Genomic DNA, 21,283 nt, shown 5'->3' with positions numbered 1-21,283 from the left:
AATGCACAAGCCACACCATTTAGAAGCATTAACTCAACGGCAATCATTCATAGTTCCCAGCAGACAGAATTTTTCCTTCCAGGCACGTATGAAACGATGTTTGGACTTGCTACCTTCACAGGAAGGTGCAGAAGTTATCAAACATTGGTGTCACTGGGTAAAAGCAATGAATTTCCAGAAAATGTTAAGTAATCCCTCTCAAAATCAATACTTGACAATATCATTTATATCAATCATGTTATGGTATTGCTGATGGAAAATGAATATGGCCCTATGCAAGCAGCTGTTTTCTAGGCACAGGTGTGAACTTAAAGCTTTTTCCTTACTTTGACCTCAAGGTAAAAAAAAAAATAGTACTTTAATTTCCAATAGTGGAAAAAACTGCTGTCTTTAGCAGTTATTAGCTACACACTCAGCTAATGTACAAGCTATGTCAGTTTACCTCGTGACCTAAATTAGGGTTTTGCAGGGTCAGCTAGCTTACACAGGGAGAAAGATGCAATAGTTAGCTGACTCAGGCAACTGTTTCATTAAGATTGTTTCAGCTGTACATTTTAATAAAGGAAATGGCATGATGCAAAAGTTGTAGTGGTTTTCAGCATGCAAATCTTAACCTGAAAGTTCCCATATAGACTTTATCTGACATTTCAGATAATAAACTTCATATCACTTCCTCTAACCTCCAAAGTCTAAAACCACAGCAAAAACAAACAAAAAGTAAAGCAAAGATAAATCATGATTGCCTGCAGCCACTGCAGAAATATGAGTCCTTTGATGGTCCTGAACCTCCTCACCTTTTCATTTTATGACACAGCGGAACCCCCATTTCTCTGTCTTGTTTCTAAAAGCTTCAAGGTTATTGCTGGTTTTTAAGGAGTCTTATAGTCTGCAGACAAAGCCATACACTGCATTGCTAAGTGTAGTCTGGAACATTATGAACTGCATTAAAGAAAACCAGACATTTATCTCTGTATTTTAGATATAAACTTTACCTCATGTTTTAGTACTATAAAAGAATATTTGATGTGGATATAATATGGGCTATGACTGTTTACAAGGTGAGCAATACAATACTGGGCAGTTGAACTATTTTCACAGAAATAAAAAGTGAGCAGGCACTGGAATGGGAGAGAAAGATGGAGATTTCAGAAAACAAGTTGAAATAAATGCTCTGAAAAAAAATAATGGACGTAAGAAAACTTGGCTACAGGTTGTGATAGTGGGAATAACGGCTACGTATGGATTAGTTTTGTTGTTCCTCAAAAAGCTCATTATTAATCAATGACGGCAATCTATTTATTTGTCCATTTTTCTGTTATGTACCTCTTCCCAGACACACTACCACCTGCAGCAGACAGTATCTCCTGTTGCAACAGACACTGTATACTTAAGGAGCAAAAAAAAAAAATTGGAAAATATTTACACCCAGCCCCTCCCCTGCTGACTGGTAACACAGCTGAAGGCATTAATCCCAGAAATAACGGCATAAATCATGATTCCAGACTATCAGAAACACATTAAAAAATACAATGCACAAAGAATTGTTGGGCTAGTGATGGCAAATTTACAGGCTGGGTGAAAAATGAGAATGTTTTGAGGACACTTGTGTGACATTCCAGGATCATTTCATATTAAATGGGTAAATCCCTGACCATTCTATGATTCTATGATATTCAATGCAGTTAGCAGATTTTTGGCAGGTTTTTGTTCTGTTATGTTCTCAGAGGCTTTCATGCTTTTGGGAACAGATAGAGAACAGTCATCTCCAGTCTGCATCAGTGTAAAAATAAGCTTCCTGAGAGGCAAATTATTAAATGCACAGTTCTCCTTACCCATAATTTCTTATCTACCTTACCTACCGAATAGTTCATTGTTTCATGTTGTATGGCCAAATGTCAAATTTGTTCTGAAAATAAAATTAAACATATGGAGAGCACTGTACTTCAATTTTGATACATTACAGAAGTAACGATCTAAAAAATTACAATGTGTATCACGAGGGAGGCACATTTATTCCCATTAGAATAACAACAGGAAGTTAGATGCATATAAACAGACAATTAACTAATTTTTAACTTATAAGATCATCCAGCTGCCTTGGTATTTGAGGGAAAGAAAAGGATAGATCAAAAGGCCAGCAGCTACTGACCAACTCCAGAAAAATCAAGACTAAAATTGAAAATTAACCAACTTCAAGAGATGTTCTCCATCAATTGCATCAATTTGTGGATAATTTGATTTGATAAAGCTGAAATAAGACCATTGCAAAGGTAATTTGAGGCATTAAACCACTGAACACAAGAAAAAAATCATCCTACAGAGACTTCACACTGAATTGTTATAAACTATTTCAGTACAGTTATTTCACTTAGGGAAGCTTTCCTGGGTTTTTATTTGGGGGGGGGGGTTGGGGGGGGGGGTGTTGAGTTTTTCTTTTTCTTCTTTCACTTTTAATGCCATTATTTCCTTTTTATCAGCTTTTCAGCAACCAGACTAACGGCTTCTATCATGCATGAAACAGGGGTTTTATTAGAGAATAAAAAGATCTCTCCAGTGGAACCTGTAATCCATGTTTCACATAAGATGCAACAAGAGAACTTAAAGTTAGGTCAATGAATGGCTGAAAATATCTACCATACAAAGTGGCTATACAGGACATTCTAAAGTAATTAAATTAATCTTCCACTCCAGTGTTCTTCACAGGATCCTCATCAGTGATGTTTGTCACAAGAACAAGTGCAATGCTGCAAAACTATTTTATCCCATTCATTTGGGTTCTGCTTTTTTCAAACCCACACATACCTTCAGTATCATGTTAGCACCAACAAAACCACACCAACTGGTTCTCAGGAATATCAGAACGAAGAATGTACAGCTGACAACCAAAACAAGGTCCACAATAGTGGATCTGAATATGCAAAATATCACCTCCTTCCTCACCCCAGCAATAATGAGTGGGAAATGCCTGAATTAAGGAAAAGGTCAGCCAAGCTGTCGCACTACACACAAAGCAGTAGCTGGTGAGGGACCGTTCAGCTACATTCTTTTTCTGTGACCATGTGAACTTTTCAAGGACATGCTGCAAAATTTATCAATACCTCACAGCCCTAGAAAACAATCAAATCCACACTTTCTGCTCTTGGGACTAGTATTAATTGCTGTGGTCACCTCCCAGCTGTCAGGGAATTGTAAATAGCTCTATTACAAGTGTTGGATGGCATTTGAAAAACAAATATCAATTTTTTATTTTCTTCACTGCTTATAATTTTGTTACACAAGATCTGACTCTCACAAAATCAATAACAATGAAAACTACTGTGGTGCTCCTCAAATCATCTGCCAGCTGCCCAACAAAAGCTGTCAGGTAATTCACTGTTTAGATTTCATTCAGTATCAGGTTAAGATTGACCCAACCTGGTGAGGCTCAAGATAATCATTCACCATTCTGCCACTAGCTTATCTGCAGTAACAGGGAGAAATCTAAAATTGAAGATCCTCAGAGAATAACTAGAGACATAGTAACAGTTAAAGAAATAATAACTAGTATGCCTCCCAATATTTTTATGTTCAAAACCTCAAAGTTTCATTACACAGTGACACATGCGGGAACCTTGTGAAGTAAATAACTACTTCTTCTGAATTTGAGATAAAACAAACTAGAGCAAAAGTATTTACAGGTGCAAATAAAAACCATAAACCAAGATATTTTGCTTACAGACTTTATGTACCACCACATATCTTTCAGTTTTACATGTTAATCAGTCTCTGCAATAAAGTTTCAAGCATTGGAGACTGTTCTTTGCATTTGCATTCTTATGAAAAAAAAAATAGATAAAACTTTTGTTTGAAGAAAAATTAATACAATAAGCCAGTGTGGATTGATGGCCTGTCATTGTGTGCTACTTACCAGTGAATTTTGAATGACTAAATCTCATTATCCTCCAATTTGCCCCCTATGATAGCATCACCACTGAGAATGATCTACACACAAGTCAATGACAGCTGGTCAGGGACTGGGTATTACCCACTGGATCACAGTCCATTAAGAAATTATCTTTATCTTTGTCACGTGCACAAGCTCCTCTTAAACAACCTAATACTTCAAGTGATCTATTTGCAATTGCTGCCTCTGAGTTCTTGTATCGTGTTAACAGTCTTAGTGCAAAACCAAACCAAAAAAGGTAAACTACACACTTGCTATTTAAGTATGGAACTGTTCAGAAAGCAAAAGCAAAACTGCTATCACTCTTCAAGAAAAATCAATTCAGTAACAAATGACCAACTCGGAATATGACATTTGGAGACTGCAGCTGGTGGCACATTTCTCCACAGATCAGTTGAACTCCTGCTTGGCCGACAGATTCTTCAGGCAAGGATTTTAATTTTTCATGAACACATTGCTCTAATAAAGTACTTGGCATTAGTTATGGCTTTTGTATTAAAATGCAGTCATCATATTAAATTTTAAAATCACTAAAGCCTTAATTTTGACCAGCATTTTCTTTTTTCACAAGATTTAGCAACTAAGTTCATATTTCACCAGCAAAAGAATTTAAGCTGTACTAATAAAACTTACTTTTGCAGGTCCCTGCAGAGAATGACAATATTTTACACACTGACTGCATATCAAATGAAAGCCAAAACCAAATATGCTGTTCTGACAAAGGCTTATCTGTCAGGTATCACATAATACTTCAACTTACGATCAAGGGCAACACATAATCTGCTATCTACATTTTCTTCTGTATTCAGAAATAAAAAGGTTTACAGCATTGCAGAATAGTTCTATAAACTGTCTAGCTCAAGCATTGACTTTAGTACCTATTTGCAAAACTGTCTTGCTACAAAAATTTCCAGGTAATACCTAAATGGCTGAGCCTACTCAATTCAAGATGCTGATCTGCAATTTCTTCAGGTATGCATGTCCCTGTGGTTGCCCTACTTTACCTTACAAAAATTTCTCCCTTAGTCTGCTTCGTTTAGGCTAGCATTCAGAAAGCTCAAAAAGTAGAAATCATCGGTGTTTAAGTTTTTAATATCAAGTCATTACTTCAGATATATCTCCTGGCCCCTATGACCTTGCTACTAAAAGAAATAATCACCTGCTGACAGTATGGGAGCCCAACAGCAGACTTCAAACCAGATTTCATCTTCTTTTATCTTGTTTCACCTTGTTCATCTTGTACTTCAGAAACAGTGCAGATGTTTAATAGAAACACCCAATTTGATACCCGATTCCCATGCTAGCATCGTTCCACTGTTCAATAAACTACAGTCAGTGAAGTAGCTCAGTTTTACTTATACACTTTAATTGAGTATAATTTACATACTTTATACACCTCTAAGTAGTGTGTCAAATTTGCCCAACAATAAGAATGCAGCTCACTAAACCAGATGTCTGATCCTCTGGCTTCCCCTGCTCTTAGTATCAGTTTTCTTTATTACTCTACATTAACTTGTAGATAAATTAAGCATAACATAAGTGTCTAAAATTCCAGCTGTGTCACAAAATGTTGCCTTAAGACTAAATTTTTAAGTCCAAGTAGTTTTATAATCTATGTGCAGTTATTTATGAAGGCAGCAGGAATGCTATTCTGACAAGCTAATTAAGCTTCCAATAATGTCAGCAGGAATCTGATTGCAAAATGGCTCATTTTATAAACATCACTACTTTTATGACTGACAAAAATATGCACGATCAGGTGCCAGCTCCTTCACAAATACATATTTTACAACTTCCGTTGTAAATTGCTTGCAATTACAAAACTCTAAGGTGTTAAAGGTCTACACTCAATTCATAAAAAATGGCATAGTTCATACAAAGATGTCATGGATTTTCCTCATCTGCCAGTTTCACATCCATGTAACTTGATGAGTTTCAGGAGTTACTCCCAGTATATACAAAAATGTACATCTAAATTAAGCCCTCTCCTGTATCCCATGTTGGACCTGGGATTACATGTGTTTAAAACACAAGTGAAATACAGGATAAAGAGAAATGGACCTTTTCCGTTCTAAGGTCACTATATAGTCTATATATCACGGTGCACATGAAGCACACATTTCTCCAGAATTTTAAGTTTGCTGTACAAGTCTCTCTAAAACTGCAAGGACCATGAAATCCTCATGAAGTCTAAAATAAATCTATATTTCTAATTGGAAATGTTTTGAGACTTCAAACCATACGTGGTATCTTCAATGCTTAAAGCAGTAGTGAATACTATATCAAACCACTTCATCATGGTAGAGACGGCTGTGTTGACAGCCATTAAGGCTTTTCTAATTGTAATACAGGTTAAAGCAAAGTATCGAATGTTTTAACTCTCTCTTGTATACATGGACAAGGATTCATTTATAATAAGCTTAAGTAATGGGAAAAAACAGTCATTATGTACTGACCAAGTGTCTCAACAAATAGGAAACCTTCTAGTAGCTCTGTATTGCCTGTTCTTGTCAGTTACTTGGCAGAATCCATTCAGAAATCCAGTGTCAACTTCTTCTCAAGTTGGAGTCACAGGTTTTTTGTTTGGTGGTTTGGTTTTTTTTTAAAGTTTCCATTAAGAACATTTGAAAACAGTAGTCTTGATACAGCAGGGACAGAAACGTACAATTAAAAGTCAGACTTCACAGTCCTCAAAAATGTAAGACAGGTTTAAAACCTCTTAAGGAGATGTGCCTTCTGGTTTTATTAAAAATGAAGGTAACATCAAATAAAAAGCAAAACTAAAGAAGAATAGGTAGAACATTTTACTTATGTCAAACCTTAAATGTAAAGTATATTTTAAAAAAAACATGGTTTGGAATTTCAAGAACAGGTATATAAACATGTATTTTCTATCCCAGAAAAAAAATCCATGCGGGTGTTACAGTATTTGATCATTCTCTACATCCACTGGTATGCAACATCAACTTATGTTATTAAATAGATACAGAGAAACCATAAAGTCACACAAATACCAGGGTCTTCCAGCCTCAGTTATATCCTAGATCAAGCAAATCTTTTCTTTGGTAAATTTAGTAGGCTTATTTTCCATTCCATGCAGGACTGTCAGGAGGCCACGTTAGCCACTCATCTCAGAAAACTGCAACTCCTATTGCAGTCTGGGCTATTTTTGTCAAAAGAAAATAATATCAAAGGTAGTATTAGAGGTATAAATGCCAAGAAGTTGAAATTATTCATTTATTGTGGTGGCTGTTTCAGAAAAAGAAAATCCATACTCTCTCCTTCTCTACTCATTGTTTAATGTAGGCAACATTTAGACTCATATGTAAAGGTACTTAAGATAGATGGGAATGTACACATGCACACTTTCAGTTTAAATTAAGAGACCTGTGTGGAGAATGGCAATTGAAAGTTAACATGAGTTGAAGGTATTCCTACAATAAAGTTCAATGGTTTAGTAAACTGGGACATTACAAATCCAAAAAAAAGTGTTTCTAGATTTTTCATCTTCCCTTTTTCAACAAAGACTGACAGAATATACATATACAGGTTGACATTTGGATTCATCCAAAACAATTTTCACTTTGCTCAATTCCCGAGTCCTATCAACTAATCATTGTGTAATATCATTCACAACAAAATATTTTCAGTAAGTGAAACAATAAGCGAAGAAAACCCAAACTAAGCTCAGAAGCTAAGTGGTTTTAAAAGCCTGGTACTGTCTATGTGTGCATAAGTGTGTCTATCCTTTGTTATTTTTTATACATTATATATATAGACACACCCCCACACAGATATTTACACACCCCGGTGTGCAGAGGCGCGCACACACACACACGCTCATTTGTAACCTGCAGTGAAGATCCATCTCTTTTCTAATAAGGAACAAAACACATTATTTGAAAATGTGGCTAAATTTAACAAAACAGAGAGAAACTGCTGCTATCAAAATATACAATTTGGATTGCAGACTAGGAGGCTAACAACATTAAAAAAATAGTTTTAAGCAAAACCCTTTTGCTTCTGAATAAACAACAGGTATCAACCTGCCATAGCACGAAGCATCCAAACAAGATTTTATAAAAAGTTTAAACTGTGACCCTTCTTCATTTTTAAAGTTCTTGACATGTCATATAGTGCGAGCTCTGGTCTCCAAACTGGATTCCCTTTCATTTTTCTCAATCCATGCTTCAGGAAATAAATGGCAGCTGAAGGATTCAGAATCTCAAGTGAGATTTGTGCTTTACCATATACCTGAAAAAAAAAAATAACAGAAGACAATGTTACTACGCTTTTGGTATTTACAGAAATTTTACTCTCAGGAATAATATGCACAGGCTTTGCTAAAACAACATTCTTAGAGAATAAGCAAGTTGCCAAAGAGATGCAATGGTGTATATGCCATATACCTCTATATTATGCAGTATATTTGTCCTATACTAAAAGACAGTCAGCTAGAACCTTTGCTTCAAAGAAGAATCATGTTTTCCAGGGTACCATGTGACTTCTAACACTGAAAGGGTGTTGTTAAAGAAAACTAGTTGATTCTGGGAATTCAGACACATAGTTTAGCTGAGACTTTTAAATAAGAAGCCACAGAAAGTTTGTTGCTTGGACTTATGTTGACAATTTCCCTAGGATTTTTCTTTTTGAAGTTCACTCAGTCATTCAAGTAGTTTGCTGTGTAATCAACATGAAAAGATTGAACATTCATGAAATACATGGGCTTCTCCCTTCCTTCAATATTTCTTCAACTGCTTCATGATAAGAAAGTTTCTTCTCCACAACACAAGTATTGCAACAAACTTCCTATTCAGACAAGGTTCTGAACCACAGAGAAGCAGTCAGAAGCAATGCTGCTCTTGACAGAGCTGCTGATGCTCCGCCATCCCTCATTTCTCATGAAAGGTATGGCTACATACTCGGAAGGCCCTTAAGATACAAAAGAATCACTAGACCAAAACTCATGTGCCATAACTTTTTTTAATTCTTCCTCTTCTACCCAGGGCTGTGGACTCAAGAGCATTAGGATAAGATAATGCTTCATGGCTCTTAAGGTAGTTTCTCACTGTTTCTAGACTGTCACATAATCATTTAGGTTCTAGTAAGGTGGTGAGAGAAAGGAAGAGAGCTTGTATGCTCAGAACTGCGGCCTCAGAGGAGGGCTGAAGGGAAAAAACACCACCACCTTGCTTGCTCTTCATTCCTTGCCTTCTGCCTAAAGGGAGGTGAATCATGGTGTCAATCCATGATTAGTGGTAACTATTCTTCCTTTAAATTCATGCAAACCACATGCGGGAGATTATTATTTATAGCCTGTAATAAAATATAGTATAAATATAGTATATATAAATATACTATAAATATTAACTGTATCATCAGAGAAAATCTAAGAAAGCAATGTTTCCATGCTAAAATATTGTTCAGATATCTAAGTTGCAGGCAATTCCCTGGTTGCCATGACTTTTTATTTCCATCAAACATCACAGAAGCATGAGCATGAAGGATTTTCAACAGGAAACATACCTGTCCAAAGTTTCCCAGAAGCGTAGAAATACTGGCCTGTCCAAGTGTCTTTTGTGGTAGCTTAGTTCTAACACTGTTACATCCCATTTCTGTACATTTGGATCCAGACGTACTTCATCATATTTGAGATGAAAAGCTTTAACTAAAGGAAACAGGAAAATATGCAGTCTATGAACATGATGACTTTACAGTGTTTAATTATTAGTAAAAGAAAATTCCCACCCTGCTCCTCTTTCAGAATAGAGCCTGAGAACAAAATTGATGAGCCCATCTCAAGAAAGTTAACTAGTTGATAAAGGGCACTGAGCTAAATATAAGTGGTTAGTGGTCACTATTAGGGTCTCATGCTATTCGAAGTTTAAGTGAAATGGCAGTCCCAATTTTTAGGTGTCTAGATTCCAGAAAAAGGGCAGAAGCTCACTGCCAATTAAAGTACATTTTTTGCTTTTCACAATTTCAATTTTCACTTCAAAGTGTTATTTTCTTCTTTCATTAGCTTCTTGTAACTCTCCTGTGGTGCATTTCTTCTTTCAGGTTCTTTCACTCTCTCCCTGTTCCTTCTCAACCTTCCCTTAAGCAACTATTTTCTATCATTCTGTTTTCTTGTTCACAGATCCATCCTTAGCCTTTTGTCCTACGTTTGATTTTTTTTTCCTCCTTAACCAAACTCGTGTTTTCTTTCTGGGTTCTATTTCACGTACCAAATATGTACACACCAAGATCTGATCAAACCTGTTTCCTCATTACACTGTCTGGAAGAGGACAGACAGAACTAGGGTGGTATTTTTGTTTGTCTCAGTTTTTTGCTTTTGTGTGCATGCATAGGTTTGAGTTTTTTAATCTGTAGCTCAGAAACCACTGGAAAAACTATAGAAACCACAACAAAAATCTGTGTATTCTAAGGTAGCTTCACAGTGAGGCAACAGAGAACAGAAGCTGACAGTTGCTTTAGATATTATCGTATACCTTACAGTCAGAAGAGTGAACTGCTTAAGACAAGTGCAGCCTGTCTCAAAAGCATACTGGCTGTAATTGTGGTAACTCAAAGGAACCGTTCAGATCTATACAGTGGTTATGTCTAGTTCACAAATTGAAATTATTTGAATTTTATTAAACTTTCAAGACATCAGATGATGTCTATCTATGAAGCATTATAATATACATTGTCTTTTTACATATTTTTAGAAGCATGTAAAGCAAATTTATATACTAGCAATTTCTGAACCTCTTGTAAAGATGCCAGCTCTGAGATGACAGCTCTGAGAAGATTTCCATGAGCTTCCACAGGTGAAAACAGAACAACTGCAGAGGGCACACTAATATCTGCCATCTGTGCAATGACCTAAACCTCTCTGTCTATCACCCCAGGCCCACAGCACTTTGTCAGTATTTGGCAGTGCGTTTCCATAAGCATAAACACACACACAAAAGCAGAGTAACAAATCCCAAAACACTTAAAAATCAAACCAAAACTCCCTTACTTTTTGCAAAGATATCAACAGGTGATCCGTCAGGCAAGAGCCAGGGCCAGCCTTTGAACTGCCAGGCAGGACCCTGCACAAACACTGCCACCACACGATCCCTACAAAGACAGAGATGGACATGTTGATGGCCATGACCACTTAAATTACATGCTTTCTTAAATAGGAAATACACTTTAATGTAGCTTCTCATTTTCCTAACAGCACTATAGCACATTTTAACAAGCACACCTCCAGCAACACTGCTTTTGTTCTGCTCAGCAGAAGAAATTATTCATGGGATTTTTCTGGACTTGTAGCTCTGTTCCTTTGCAGATTGCAGCTCAGTTTCTCAAGTGTTTTTGGTTTTTTATACAAGAAGTGAGCCAGTGTTTATTTGTGGTCATTATTTCTTTGCTTTTAAAAAGTGCTCCAACATTTAGAAATAATCTTCTACAAACAACACCATAAACTGAGATGTATCAATTTAAAAGCCTTTACTCTGAATACTGTGAACGTCCACTCTGAAGTATTTATTAGAAGAGACAGCTGCTACATTTCTGTAAAGTGCATCATTTATTGCAAGGGTATGTAACCATTACTTGTGGTCTAAGAAAATAAATTTGTGATTAGGATGAAGCTTTTACACTGATAACATTTTAAAAAACCCCACACACTTTGGGAACAAATGACCTCCCCCATACAGCCTACCTTTTTCTTGATCATTTACATCATCCAACCATGGTTCCTTCTTATTACAACAAATAATTACTAATCTAATCCCCAAATTTAATTCACCATACAGTCAACCAAATCCCAATGGAAAAGAATAATCAAGTTCTGTGGTTGAGGGGTTTTTGTTTGTGGTTTGGTTGCCTTTTCTTTTTTTTTTTAAGAGACTAAAGCTTTGCCATTTAAAATGATGATGCAGGTTTTGTAATGGCTGATAGTGGTGACATGTTAATTTCTAAATACTAATACTTGATTCCGACTTGGATAAAAACCAGCTAAAACACTCACATCACTTCATCTCTTCTGTCAGAAGCACTTTAGGAACATTTCAGATGGTTCTTAAAGGTTTAATCATTAAATATTTTAAGTGCTATTTGATATTTAGGATTTCAAATCCACGGATTTCTGATTAGTTCAAGTTCTCAATACAAAGAACAGTTAATTTAAGAGCAGCATCTTTCCAAAGTATTCCTCTGCATCAGAATCTAAACTGGAAGTTACAAAACCACCAAGTATTTCTTTGCCTGTGTCTAAATCTTTACACTTGTGAGGAAGAAGTAAAAGTGTTACCTAATTCATTACATTAGAAAAATGTAATGAATGTAACGTTTCTCCAGAATTTTCCCGATCAAAGAAAAATATGTTTTCATATCATCAAAAGATGGGCTACAGACAAAATAAACTGTTTCCAGCTTTGTCTTGAAATTAAAAGCTATCTATGATCCCCCTTTTCCCAACTGAGGCTCTACCTTCAGAAATAAGCTTCCATCATTGAATCTGATTCAAACGAATCTGATTCAATATTGAAATCCTGGCTCAGTCTTTACTCACTGATGTGTTTCCTGCTATTTAAACAGTCAGAATGTCAGATGCTGAAGGTCTGTATACATTTTGCTTTCAGATCATATTTCAGTGACTTGTGCACAAACTTGTACCATGAACCAGAAAACTGATATGAATAGTCCTATTCAGATTTCTGTGACAATTCAGGCAAACCTGATAAAACTGGTTGTGCTGCTCATACTGTTCAGATGTAGAGTGCTGAGATTTCTTGAGGTCTTTTAAATAAATTTAGTTTCATATTATTTTCACCTGAGGAAAAGACTTCTATACAATTAAAAATCAAATCCATTCTCATATCTGTATCTTCACTTTTCAGTGAATTTAGTAACATTTTACTGGTCCTATCCAAATTCTGCATTCTCTTGCCTAAGAAATCTTGTAAAAGAGAAATCTATCTTACCAGTCTTGTGGCATAAGTTTCAGAGGTTGGTCTACTACACGATAAGGTACAGTAACGCTGACTGTAGTTCCCCCAGGCTGTATCTGGTCCTTCCTTCTCTGTATTAGAGTTTCATTCTCTCGTTGACAGCCTTGTTTCTTTTTTTCATCTGACGGTACAAACCTTGGGGAGTAAAGAAACATTAGGTAGACAAAAGCAATTTATTTGATGTAATCAGCAGTAAAAGTAACAGCTTTATCAGAATTTGGCATTATTGGCAACAGTCATTGAAGTCAGATCATTTTCACTTTGTCAAGCCTCCATCACTGCTCACCCACAACAGGAAAAACAAAAAAGAAAGAATAATACGGTCTTATGGTTAAAAAAGTCATCCTAAAAGCTCCTCTATCCCTCAAAACTACAGCCTGGCCTGTTCTTACATATTTGTGGCATTCCTTGCTGATCTTACTCAATACATTTGCAGATGAGAATTCAGCTCACAACATGCTAAGTGGCTAATATTGTTTTTTAGGGACCAAGGGTAACATGGGGAAACTTGGATCCAAAGAAACAATTACTTCCTAAAGCAAATTTTAGAGGGTTTACTCCTAGAGTCATCAGAATTATACATTCTCAAGACAGCTGGGATTTTTGGCCAAAAAGGTTTTTGAGTGAGGGTTAGTGTTTTTTCTGGATGATGGTGATATTCCATTATCAACAATTCATCTGGTTACTACAATGCATGGATTTTTTGTTGTTGTTGTTTTCTAAATCGCTTCTCTGACGGATTAAATGCCCAGAAAAGAAGGATAACGTGATCTTCACATTATCTGTCATCTCTGTATGACAAAAACAAATGCTTAAGATGCAATCCTCACAAATGATTTGCAGATCTCTTCTCCAGCTTCCCGCCACCTTAAAATTTAAACACCACACAATTCCCTTTGAAGAGTCTCTTTGCCTGGGTGATAGTGAAATAAAATACACAGTTCCCAAAATCTGCATCATAAATGTGAAAGCAGTGTAAGCCTTTTTTACTGAAGAACCCACATAGAATTTGTCAAAAAGCAAAGCTAACAAAATACTGCATTTTATATGACTACATTTCCAAAACTTCTGATAAGAAACAACACAGTGTTGCACTTCATGGTGAAAGTTACCATGAGTATTGGTGCTATGTTTTCAAAACACAGTACTGTGCATAATTTTTAAGAATTCTCTTTGTTACAGTGCAGATGGCACTTCTAAAAAGTTGACTACATTTTTTTCAGGGAAGTTGTCTGCACCACTTCTATTTGTTCTCTTCAGCTGATTTCTACTGGAATACCAAAACCTAATTTGAATGGCAGACTGCACTTCCTAGCGATGCAAAAGTAGAAAAAAGGAACGGAAAAAGAAATGAGGAAAAGCTCATTATTCAGTCAACTTGAAATACTGGTTTTTGCTACTGTCTTACATCCAGTCAGAAAACAGCATTTTCAGGGAAAAAAAAAACCCAAACAAACATATTTTAAGGTAGCACATGCAAACTGACAATAAATATTCAAGCAAAACTACTTTACTTTCCTAATATAAATAAAGAGATGATGCTCCTTTATATTCTTCATGATTGAACAGTTTCCAAAATAAGAAGTCACCACCAGTTTCTCAAGTGTCCAAATGCATAGAACTATACTGCAAAACTAAAAAATATCACACTGCAAATGACTATCAATATTGCCTTAATGTTCACAGAAAAATCATTACAGATGTTGAATTGATAAGCTACAAATTGAATTATATTTATCTAACATAGGTAAAATAACATCATTCTCAAGGAAATACATCCCAAAAAGCTATACAGGATACACTGGGGAAAAAGTACACTTAGGTCACTTATAATATTATTTTTAAAACCCTAATAAGACAGTAATTTCAGTAACTAATTAGAAAAGAGCTAACATTGACATATCTCTTATCTGCCACAACCAACTGACGTGTGCAATTGTGTGCCACACAGAGAAGTGTTCACCACAGTTCCACTTTGGAAAAAGCTACCAAACATGACATCAGTATTAAATATTTCAAGTTTAAAAATCACTGGTGAAGTATCCTAACGGAGAGGAAACTGTATTTTATAACGAGGATTTGCTTGGTGGTCTGAAGCTTTTGAGAAAACCATTCATGAGTTTCAGAACTAAAGAATTTTGTCTATCAAAGTTAAAGAAACTGGGCTGGAAAGTTGGAATTTTTAATTATTTTAAGTAATTTATCCCAGTGGTAATGTTTCAGAATTCTGATCTTTATTATATATGCCATGGACTAAATGAGAGTAAACTCTTACAGAATATATAAATACAAAACAACCATTCAAACATTACAGTGATAATCAAATATTCATATTGAACAGCAATCTAAAAGGTCACATTTTTAATTGAATTTGTAAATGTGAGGAAGCAAATCCATTTTAAATGGAAACAGGAAACCTAGCCACCTCTGCCAAATTAGACAAGAAACAATACTGCTGTTCTACAAAGTCTAACAATTTCACTGCTGTACTTGAGACCCCTCAAATTCAGCTGAAACAGGTATTCTCAATTCTGCTTCTAGTTTTAAATGTTTCCATGTTTAGGAATTAATTTTGACACTAGTTTATCAACATTGTCCCTGCATTTCAGGTAGAAACTGTGTTACAGCCATTAAGGCACCATTTGTTCATACCTCAGTTATGTATCTTCTAGACAATAGCTTCAGGTTTATTTACGATAAAATTCCAAATGTTATTCAACACACCTTCCCAGGCCCACAGATAAAATATCTTGTTACCTGAATTTTCTCAGGAAACAATATCAATGAGCAGATTCACAAGGACCGGTAAAGAAGAGGACTGTCATAAAGAAGGCACTGAAGGAATGCCTCACATATATGTACACACCGAGAGTACAAGAATGACAGCTTATAGAAAAGCATATGAAATATATACTTGTATTTCTGGGAACCATTGATTCAGCAAGTATAATAAAAGCCATGTGCTCAAGAATTGAGAATCAATGGAAATTACTTCATCATAAACATAACTATGGCTTACTCCATCACTACCTGGACATAAAAGACAAGCTTAAGAAATACAAGTAGTAAAGAAAACACCAAAAAGTCCATCTTCTCTTGGGAATTATTTGCCACAACACTACATCTGGAGGCTTACCTACATATTGGTACTTGATACCTTTTTAATCAGCTAACACAGTAAAAATGTGTTCTGAAATCCATCTATGCAGAAGCTTACATTTTTTTGTTACTTCTCCAGATTACTATTCTCTAACTAGAAAAACCCAATAATAAAAATCCAGATCTACTTAGGATCCATGTTTATATCCCTACTAAGAAATTAACAGTACTAAATTTGCTTGTTATTAATTGCCAAAATCATTATTGTCAGAAAAACTAGTGCACTCTCACTTCACAAAGACAGCCAAGTCCCTTTCTAAACTAACAGACAAGTGATTGAAGAAGACCAAATTATGGGAGATAACTGGTAAAATACTATCTGCTGAACTGCCAGAGCTGCTCATGCATAAGCTCTAAACTCACATCAATTGCGACCATTAACTTTAAAACACTTTTACTGAGGTCAAGTCAGCACTTTCTGGCCTCCAGTGCAGGCATACTGAAAAATGCATGAACAGAGAATAAGGCAACTCCAATGCTGGACCGTAATCGAGATCATCATAACATAAGTTTGATTCTGCTCAGAACTAGACACTTATTTTTACAGTCATAGAGTCCTCTCAATATTTTTGTCAGGATTACCGTATCAAAAGCTTCATACATCTATTTTTTTCCAGAGGAACAAAGGGGTTTTTTTTGCAATGCATCATCCTTGAATCTTTCAGAGAGTTTGCTGGATTAAATCTCAGTGAGCAGCCTGGCCACATATGGTGAAACATATCATGAGCAAAAGCATCATCATAATAAAAATACATAATCATCATCTAATCATTTACATCTGCCTGATATAATTCCTGCCTCACTCTTGTTCCATGCAAAGCAGAAGCACTGCCTTTGAAAAGCTGAACTTCAGATACTCTCAAACACTTAGTCTGGAAAGACAGATTTTACACAATAATGATGATATCCACTGTTGCATTCAGATACTGAATAAAGACTATTATATGAAATACTTTTTAAGAAGCTTCACAACATACCATAAACTACTGCAGTTCTGATTTTAAATGCTATTACAAGCAGGCTGATTATCTCTAGAAATATGAGAAATTAAAATCTACCTGCAAGTTTCTCAGCAGGGATAAAGTAGAGAATATTAATTTAGTTGTGGTTTGTTTTTTTTTTTTAATTTGGACAATATTTCTTTATTTCAAAACTTGTGGCAATGACATGTGCCTTCCAAATCTCTACTCTTCTGGGAAATTGGGCTCAAAGTGGGGCATGAGTTAAAGAAGCCAGTGACTTAGAAGCAGAAATTAGATAATTCTTTCCTTCGAAAGCCATCACGTATCTATCAATCACACTCTACGTCAAGGCTAGTTCTACACTCTGCATACCTGAACAGTAAAAACAAACCCTGCAGCCATTCCTACACAAACTACCACTGTAAATCTGAATGCAAAAAATACACAGGCCAGGTGGTATATATTCTACAAGACTGACAGAACCGTTATGGCTAAATTAATATTTTGCTCTTCTGAATTCTGCTATTGCACTTCTGATTCATTAACACATCTTGCCTCTTCACTTTGTCTTTCATACTTATTAACTACATCATTGTCCTCCTTTGAAGCCTTAAACTTAATATCACTTTTTTCTGGATCATATTCTTTGCACTCTAATGATCAGCCTCCTCCTGAGGCATCTCTTGAGAACTGAACCGTAGCTCTACCCCAGTGGAGTGATGAAGACAGGGCAAGCCTCCTAGCACAGACATCCTGACACATGACATATAGTTGCTTTATTTCATTTCAGGTACTCCTGTACCAGCAAGCCACAAAAATCCAGAGTTTTAGTCATGAAATTTTTTCTTAAACACAAAAACCCACCTGAACAGGCAAATCAGCATCATCTGTCAACAAAATTACATCAGTCCAGTAACTGCTTGCACATTAAACCATAATGTTAAAAGCCAGTCTTCTCTGATTATTTCAGAAGAGGCACCAAGAGTCCAGCATGTCCACTGGATCATTGATATATAGTAATCGACTAGCAAATAGAAATTGATGGAGATCAGAAGGCACCTGGTATCTCACAGCACAGTTTTAAAAAATTCTGGGCCAACTCCAGTGCAAGTCGCAGTACCACAATGAGGACAGACTGTGGAGAAAATGAGTGTAGAGTCTCATACAGGACAAGCAAAGTGCTGAAGGTGGAAGAAAGAAGAGCTGTCCACTTTTTTAAACATACCATTGCACACAATCTAACACTATTTCTCTGTGAAAAAACATGGCCTGTTTCAGAACAATTAACTAGTATTAACTGATAGGCAGCTCTAAAAACCATGATCTCTTGGACAAGAAGAGAGATGGGTTGTTTTGTATTATAATAATGAATGTTACTTTATCACGAAGAAAGTAATTTGAAGCATTGATTACATTCAAGCCACAATGAATTAAATCTCAGAATCAGATGCATGACTTAGTAAGCCCCAGATCAATTTGCATCAATACTTAATGACAATTATTCTTACTTTTGTTATATATGAACTTAAAGAAATTTGTTTATACAACCAGGTGACCTGGTCAGCTGATATAGCTGTTTATCCAAAACAGAGGCCACCCTCTAGTCACTCTTTCCTTTACAATAACTGTGGTCATTTTCCAAAGTCTTTTCAAAGCTCCATAAGCGCTGCCTTTGCTCATCTTGTCTAAGTGTTCTTCTACCTTAAGGGTCTGCTGATCGGTTATACACATGTGCATATATGTTACATGGAAGAAAACCACTACAGACATTAGAAATGGTACTGCAAGACTTATTTCTCCATCTGCCCATTTGTCCCACAGGTGTCAACTGTGCAAAATCTCTGAAAACAAGTTTCTGCATTTTTTCTACTGTTCAAGGGGTATTAATTTCTTTTATACTCTGGTCTGTGAAAACAGCTTGTCATGAGACAGTAGATAGTTCCTCTTGCTTAGTTACTAATTTGATACTAGTATAGCTCTATATCTGAAAGCAGTTTTTAATATAATATGCTCTAATCAGTTACTTACTTCAGATCTTGCAGAAGGTCCTTAGCATTAAGCATTGTTATTAAAGAGGTCGTGGCTGCGGGAATAATGACTATGGGAGTTCGAGAGCCTGTAGAAATAATAAAGTTACATTTGTCTGGGTTGTTTTGTTCATTGTGGTTTTGTTTGTTGAGGGCTTTTTCCCCTTTTTCTCATTAAAGGAATTGTACATAAATCCAAAATTCTTGCTTAACAGATCAAAACTGTGGAAAAACGTTCAAGGAAAACTGTAGTGAATGTTTTCTAAACTGAAGGTTTTCATTCACCAAAAAAGAATACCCCTGTAGCAGGAGTCTAAATATGGGAAGGATCCATATTTAGCAAAACAGAATGCTGCCTGCATTCCACTGCTTGTTTATATTGGTGCTTTTGGTTCCAGCAAAAGACCGAGTGGGCATATTTCACACAAAAATGAAAAGGATCGTGTAACTAAAATGGACTCACCTTTTTTCTGATTTGGGGGTGGTCTTGCTTGAGAAACTAAGAAAAAAACAGAAAATATGACAGAATGACTAACACACAAATACAAACATCATTATAAGGCACGATTGCAATGTTTTTGGTTGCAGGCATGAACAGAGGAGAGTCACACTATAGTCACTAGATTATTTTCACAGATGCAATACACCAAGTTGAAGAAAGGATTTGTAATTTGTGTCTCAGTATTCAGAGACAAACAGCTTCTGACTGTCTGAAACAGATGACAACTGAGTCAAATTGAGTCTCCTCATTTTACTGAAACTAGTCATCACTCTCCATTCCCACCAAAAGGTTGGGACATGAAGAACTGGCAAGAACTGCACATCATCTTGAAAAAGTGTACGTCCCTTCCAACTCTCCAACTTAAATCATTCTGATTCTGTGAGTACTGTGCATGATTTCTGTAGGATTTAGCTAACCTTGACACATATAGAACGTTACACAATCAAAATACGAATTTCAGGCTTACTCAAGTTAATTTTGGATTGCAGTTTGAATTACATGAACACTTTGGGTGCCAGTAAAGCTTGACAAATATAGTAGCACTCAGAAAAAAAAATTCCCCCAAAAGCCTCAAAGCCACCAAACAGAACAGTAAAAAGAAACCAAATAATTCCTCCTCTCTCCATCCCACAATAAAATGTTTCGACTTCAGTCTTCCAAGTTGCGACCTCTTCAATATGGGAAATATTTCAGTCCAAAGTTTTAAAAATATATATGTCAAATTTTGTTGCTATTACTGACTGAATAACCTGTCTTCCGTCAAATAAACATGCTGTAGTTCAGTTTTCAGGAGTCATAACTTAAGGAAATAACTATTTTCTTGATAATCATCATCTTCTGTGTTTATTTTAATTCATAAAATCAGAAAAGGGTGAGTAGTAGAAAGACTGATGCAGACTGACTCGAAGTCTCAACCGCTACTATGCATGACAAATTTCATTAATTGACTTCCAATTTCATAGCACCAACTTACTCATGTTTATTTATGACCAACTGTTTCAGAAACTTCCCCAAACAGTATAAATATTCACAACACATAGTTGCCATTGTTGAAATATTGAGACCATATCTTTAATTATCTTTTCCTGACACTGTCAAATGCACAGATATAATTGGCAACACTATATTGAACTACATGAACTTGACCTACCCAAAGATTTTTTAATTATTTTTTTTAAAGTTAGGTATCTCCTTAATGTAAAAAAGGTCCTGAAATATATATTTATATGAAAAAACACGGTGGTGGGGGTGGGCAGGGAAAGGAGCTGTGATAGTTAGTACAGTAGAAACGTGCTTTTCATTTCACATTCTTTTTCTGCATTTCTCAGATATTTTACAGTACAAATTTGTTTGTATTGTACAACTGTTTTGTACAATTTGACTAATGCTTGTGTACAAAGCATCATCTTCCTGGAAATGGCATGTGATGTATTTGGACTGCTAGGAACAGAACTACTGATATTTTAAAACTTCCAAATCTCAAAATATCCTAGAAGAGGGAGATTGATGATTTTTTTTTGAATGATGCAGTATATACTTTCTTTAGACTATACTTCTCTCCTTTGTTCTCACTTAAACTTACAATACAGAGGCAAGATAATGGATTAGATTTGCCTTAGAAGAGCAATATCAGTATAACCTATTTAATGCACAAAAATACACTTACTGTCAGTTAATATCCACAAAGTCACAGCTAGAAGTA

General features: G+C 35.8%; 1 protein-coding gene across 1 annotated transcript in view; it reads right to left on the bottom strand.

Annotated features, from left to right (window-relative positions):
- Positions 1–7,225: 7,225 nt before the first annotated feature.
- Positions 7,226–21,283, bottom strand: part of CDC73 (cell division cycle 73) — a 101,301-nt gene continuing 87,243 nt past the window's right edge. Inside the window, exons 12-17 of the mRNA XM_062003856.1 lie at positions 19,543–19,578; positions 19,081–19,168; positions 12,905–13,066; positions 10,951–11,051; positions 9,470–9,611; positions 7,226–8,197 (exon numbers count right to left, since the gene is read on the bottom strand). Of these exons, the coding sequence (XP_061859840.1) occupies positions 8,161–8,197; positions 9,470–9,611; positions 10,951–11,051; positions 12,905–13,066; positions 19,081–19,168; positions 19,543–19,578 (566 nt within the window). The 3' untranslated portion in view covers positions 7,226–8,160. The remainder of the gene's footprint in view (positions 8,198–9,469; positions 9,612–10,950; positions 11,052–12,904; positions 13,067–19,080; positions 19,169–19,542; positions 19,579–21,283) is intronic.

This window comes from Colius striatus, chromosome 10 (assembly GCF_028858725.1).
Source record: "Colius striatus isolate bColStr4 chromosome 10, bColStr4.1.hap1, whole genome shotgun sequence".
NCBI lineage: Eukaryota > Metazoa > Chordata > Aves > Coliiformes > Coliidae > Colius > Colius striatus.
This window is presented reverse-complemented; position numbering and strand designations above follow the sequence as displayed.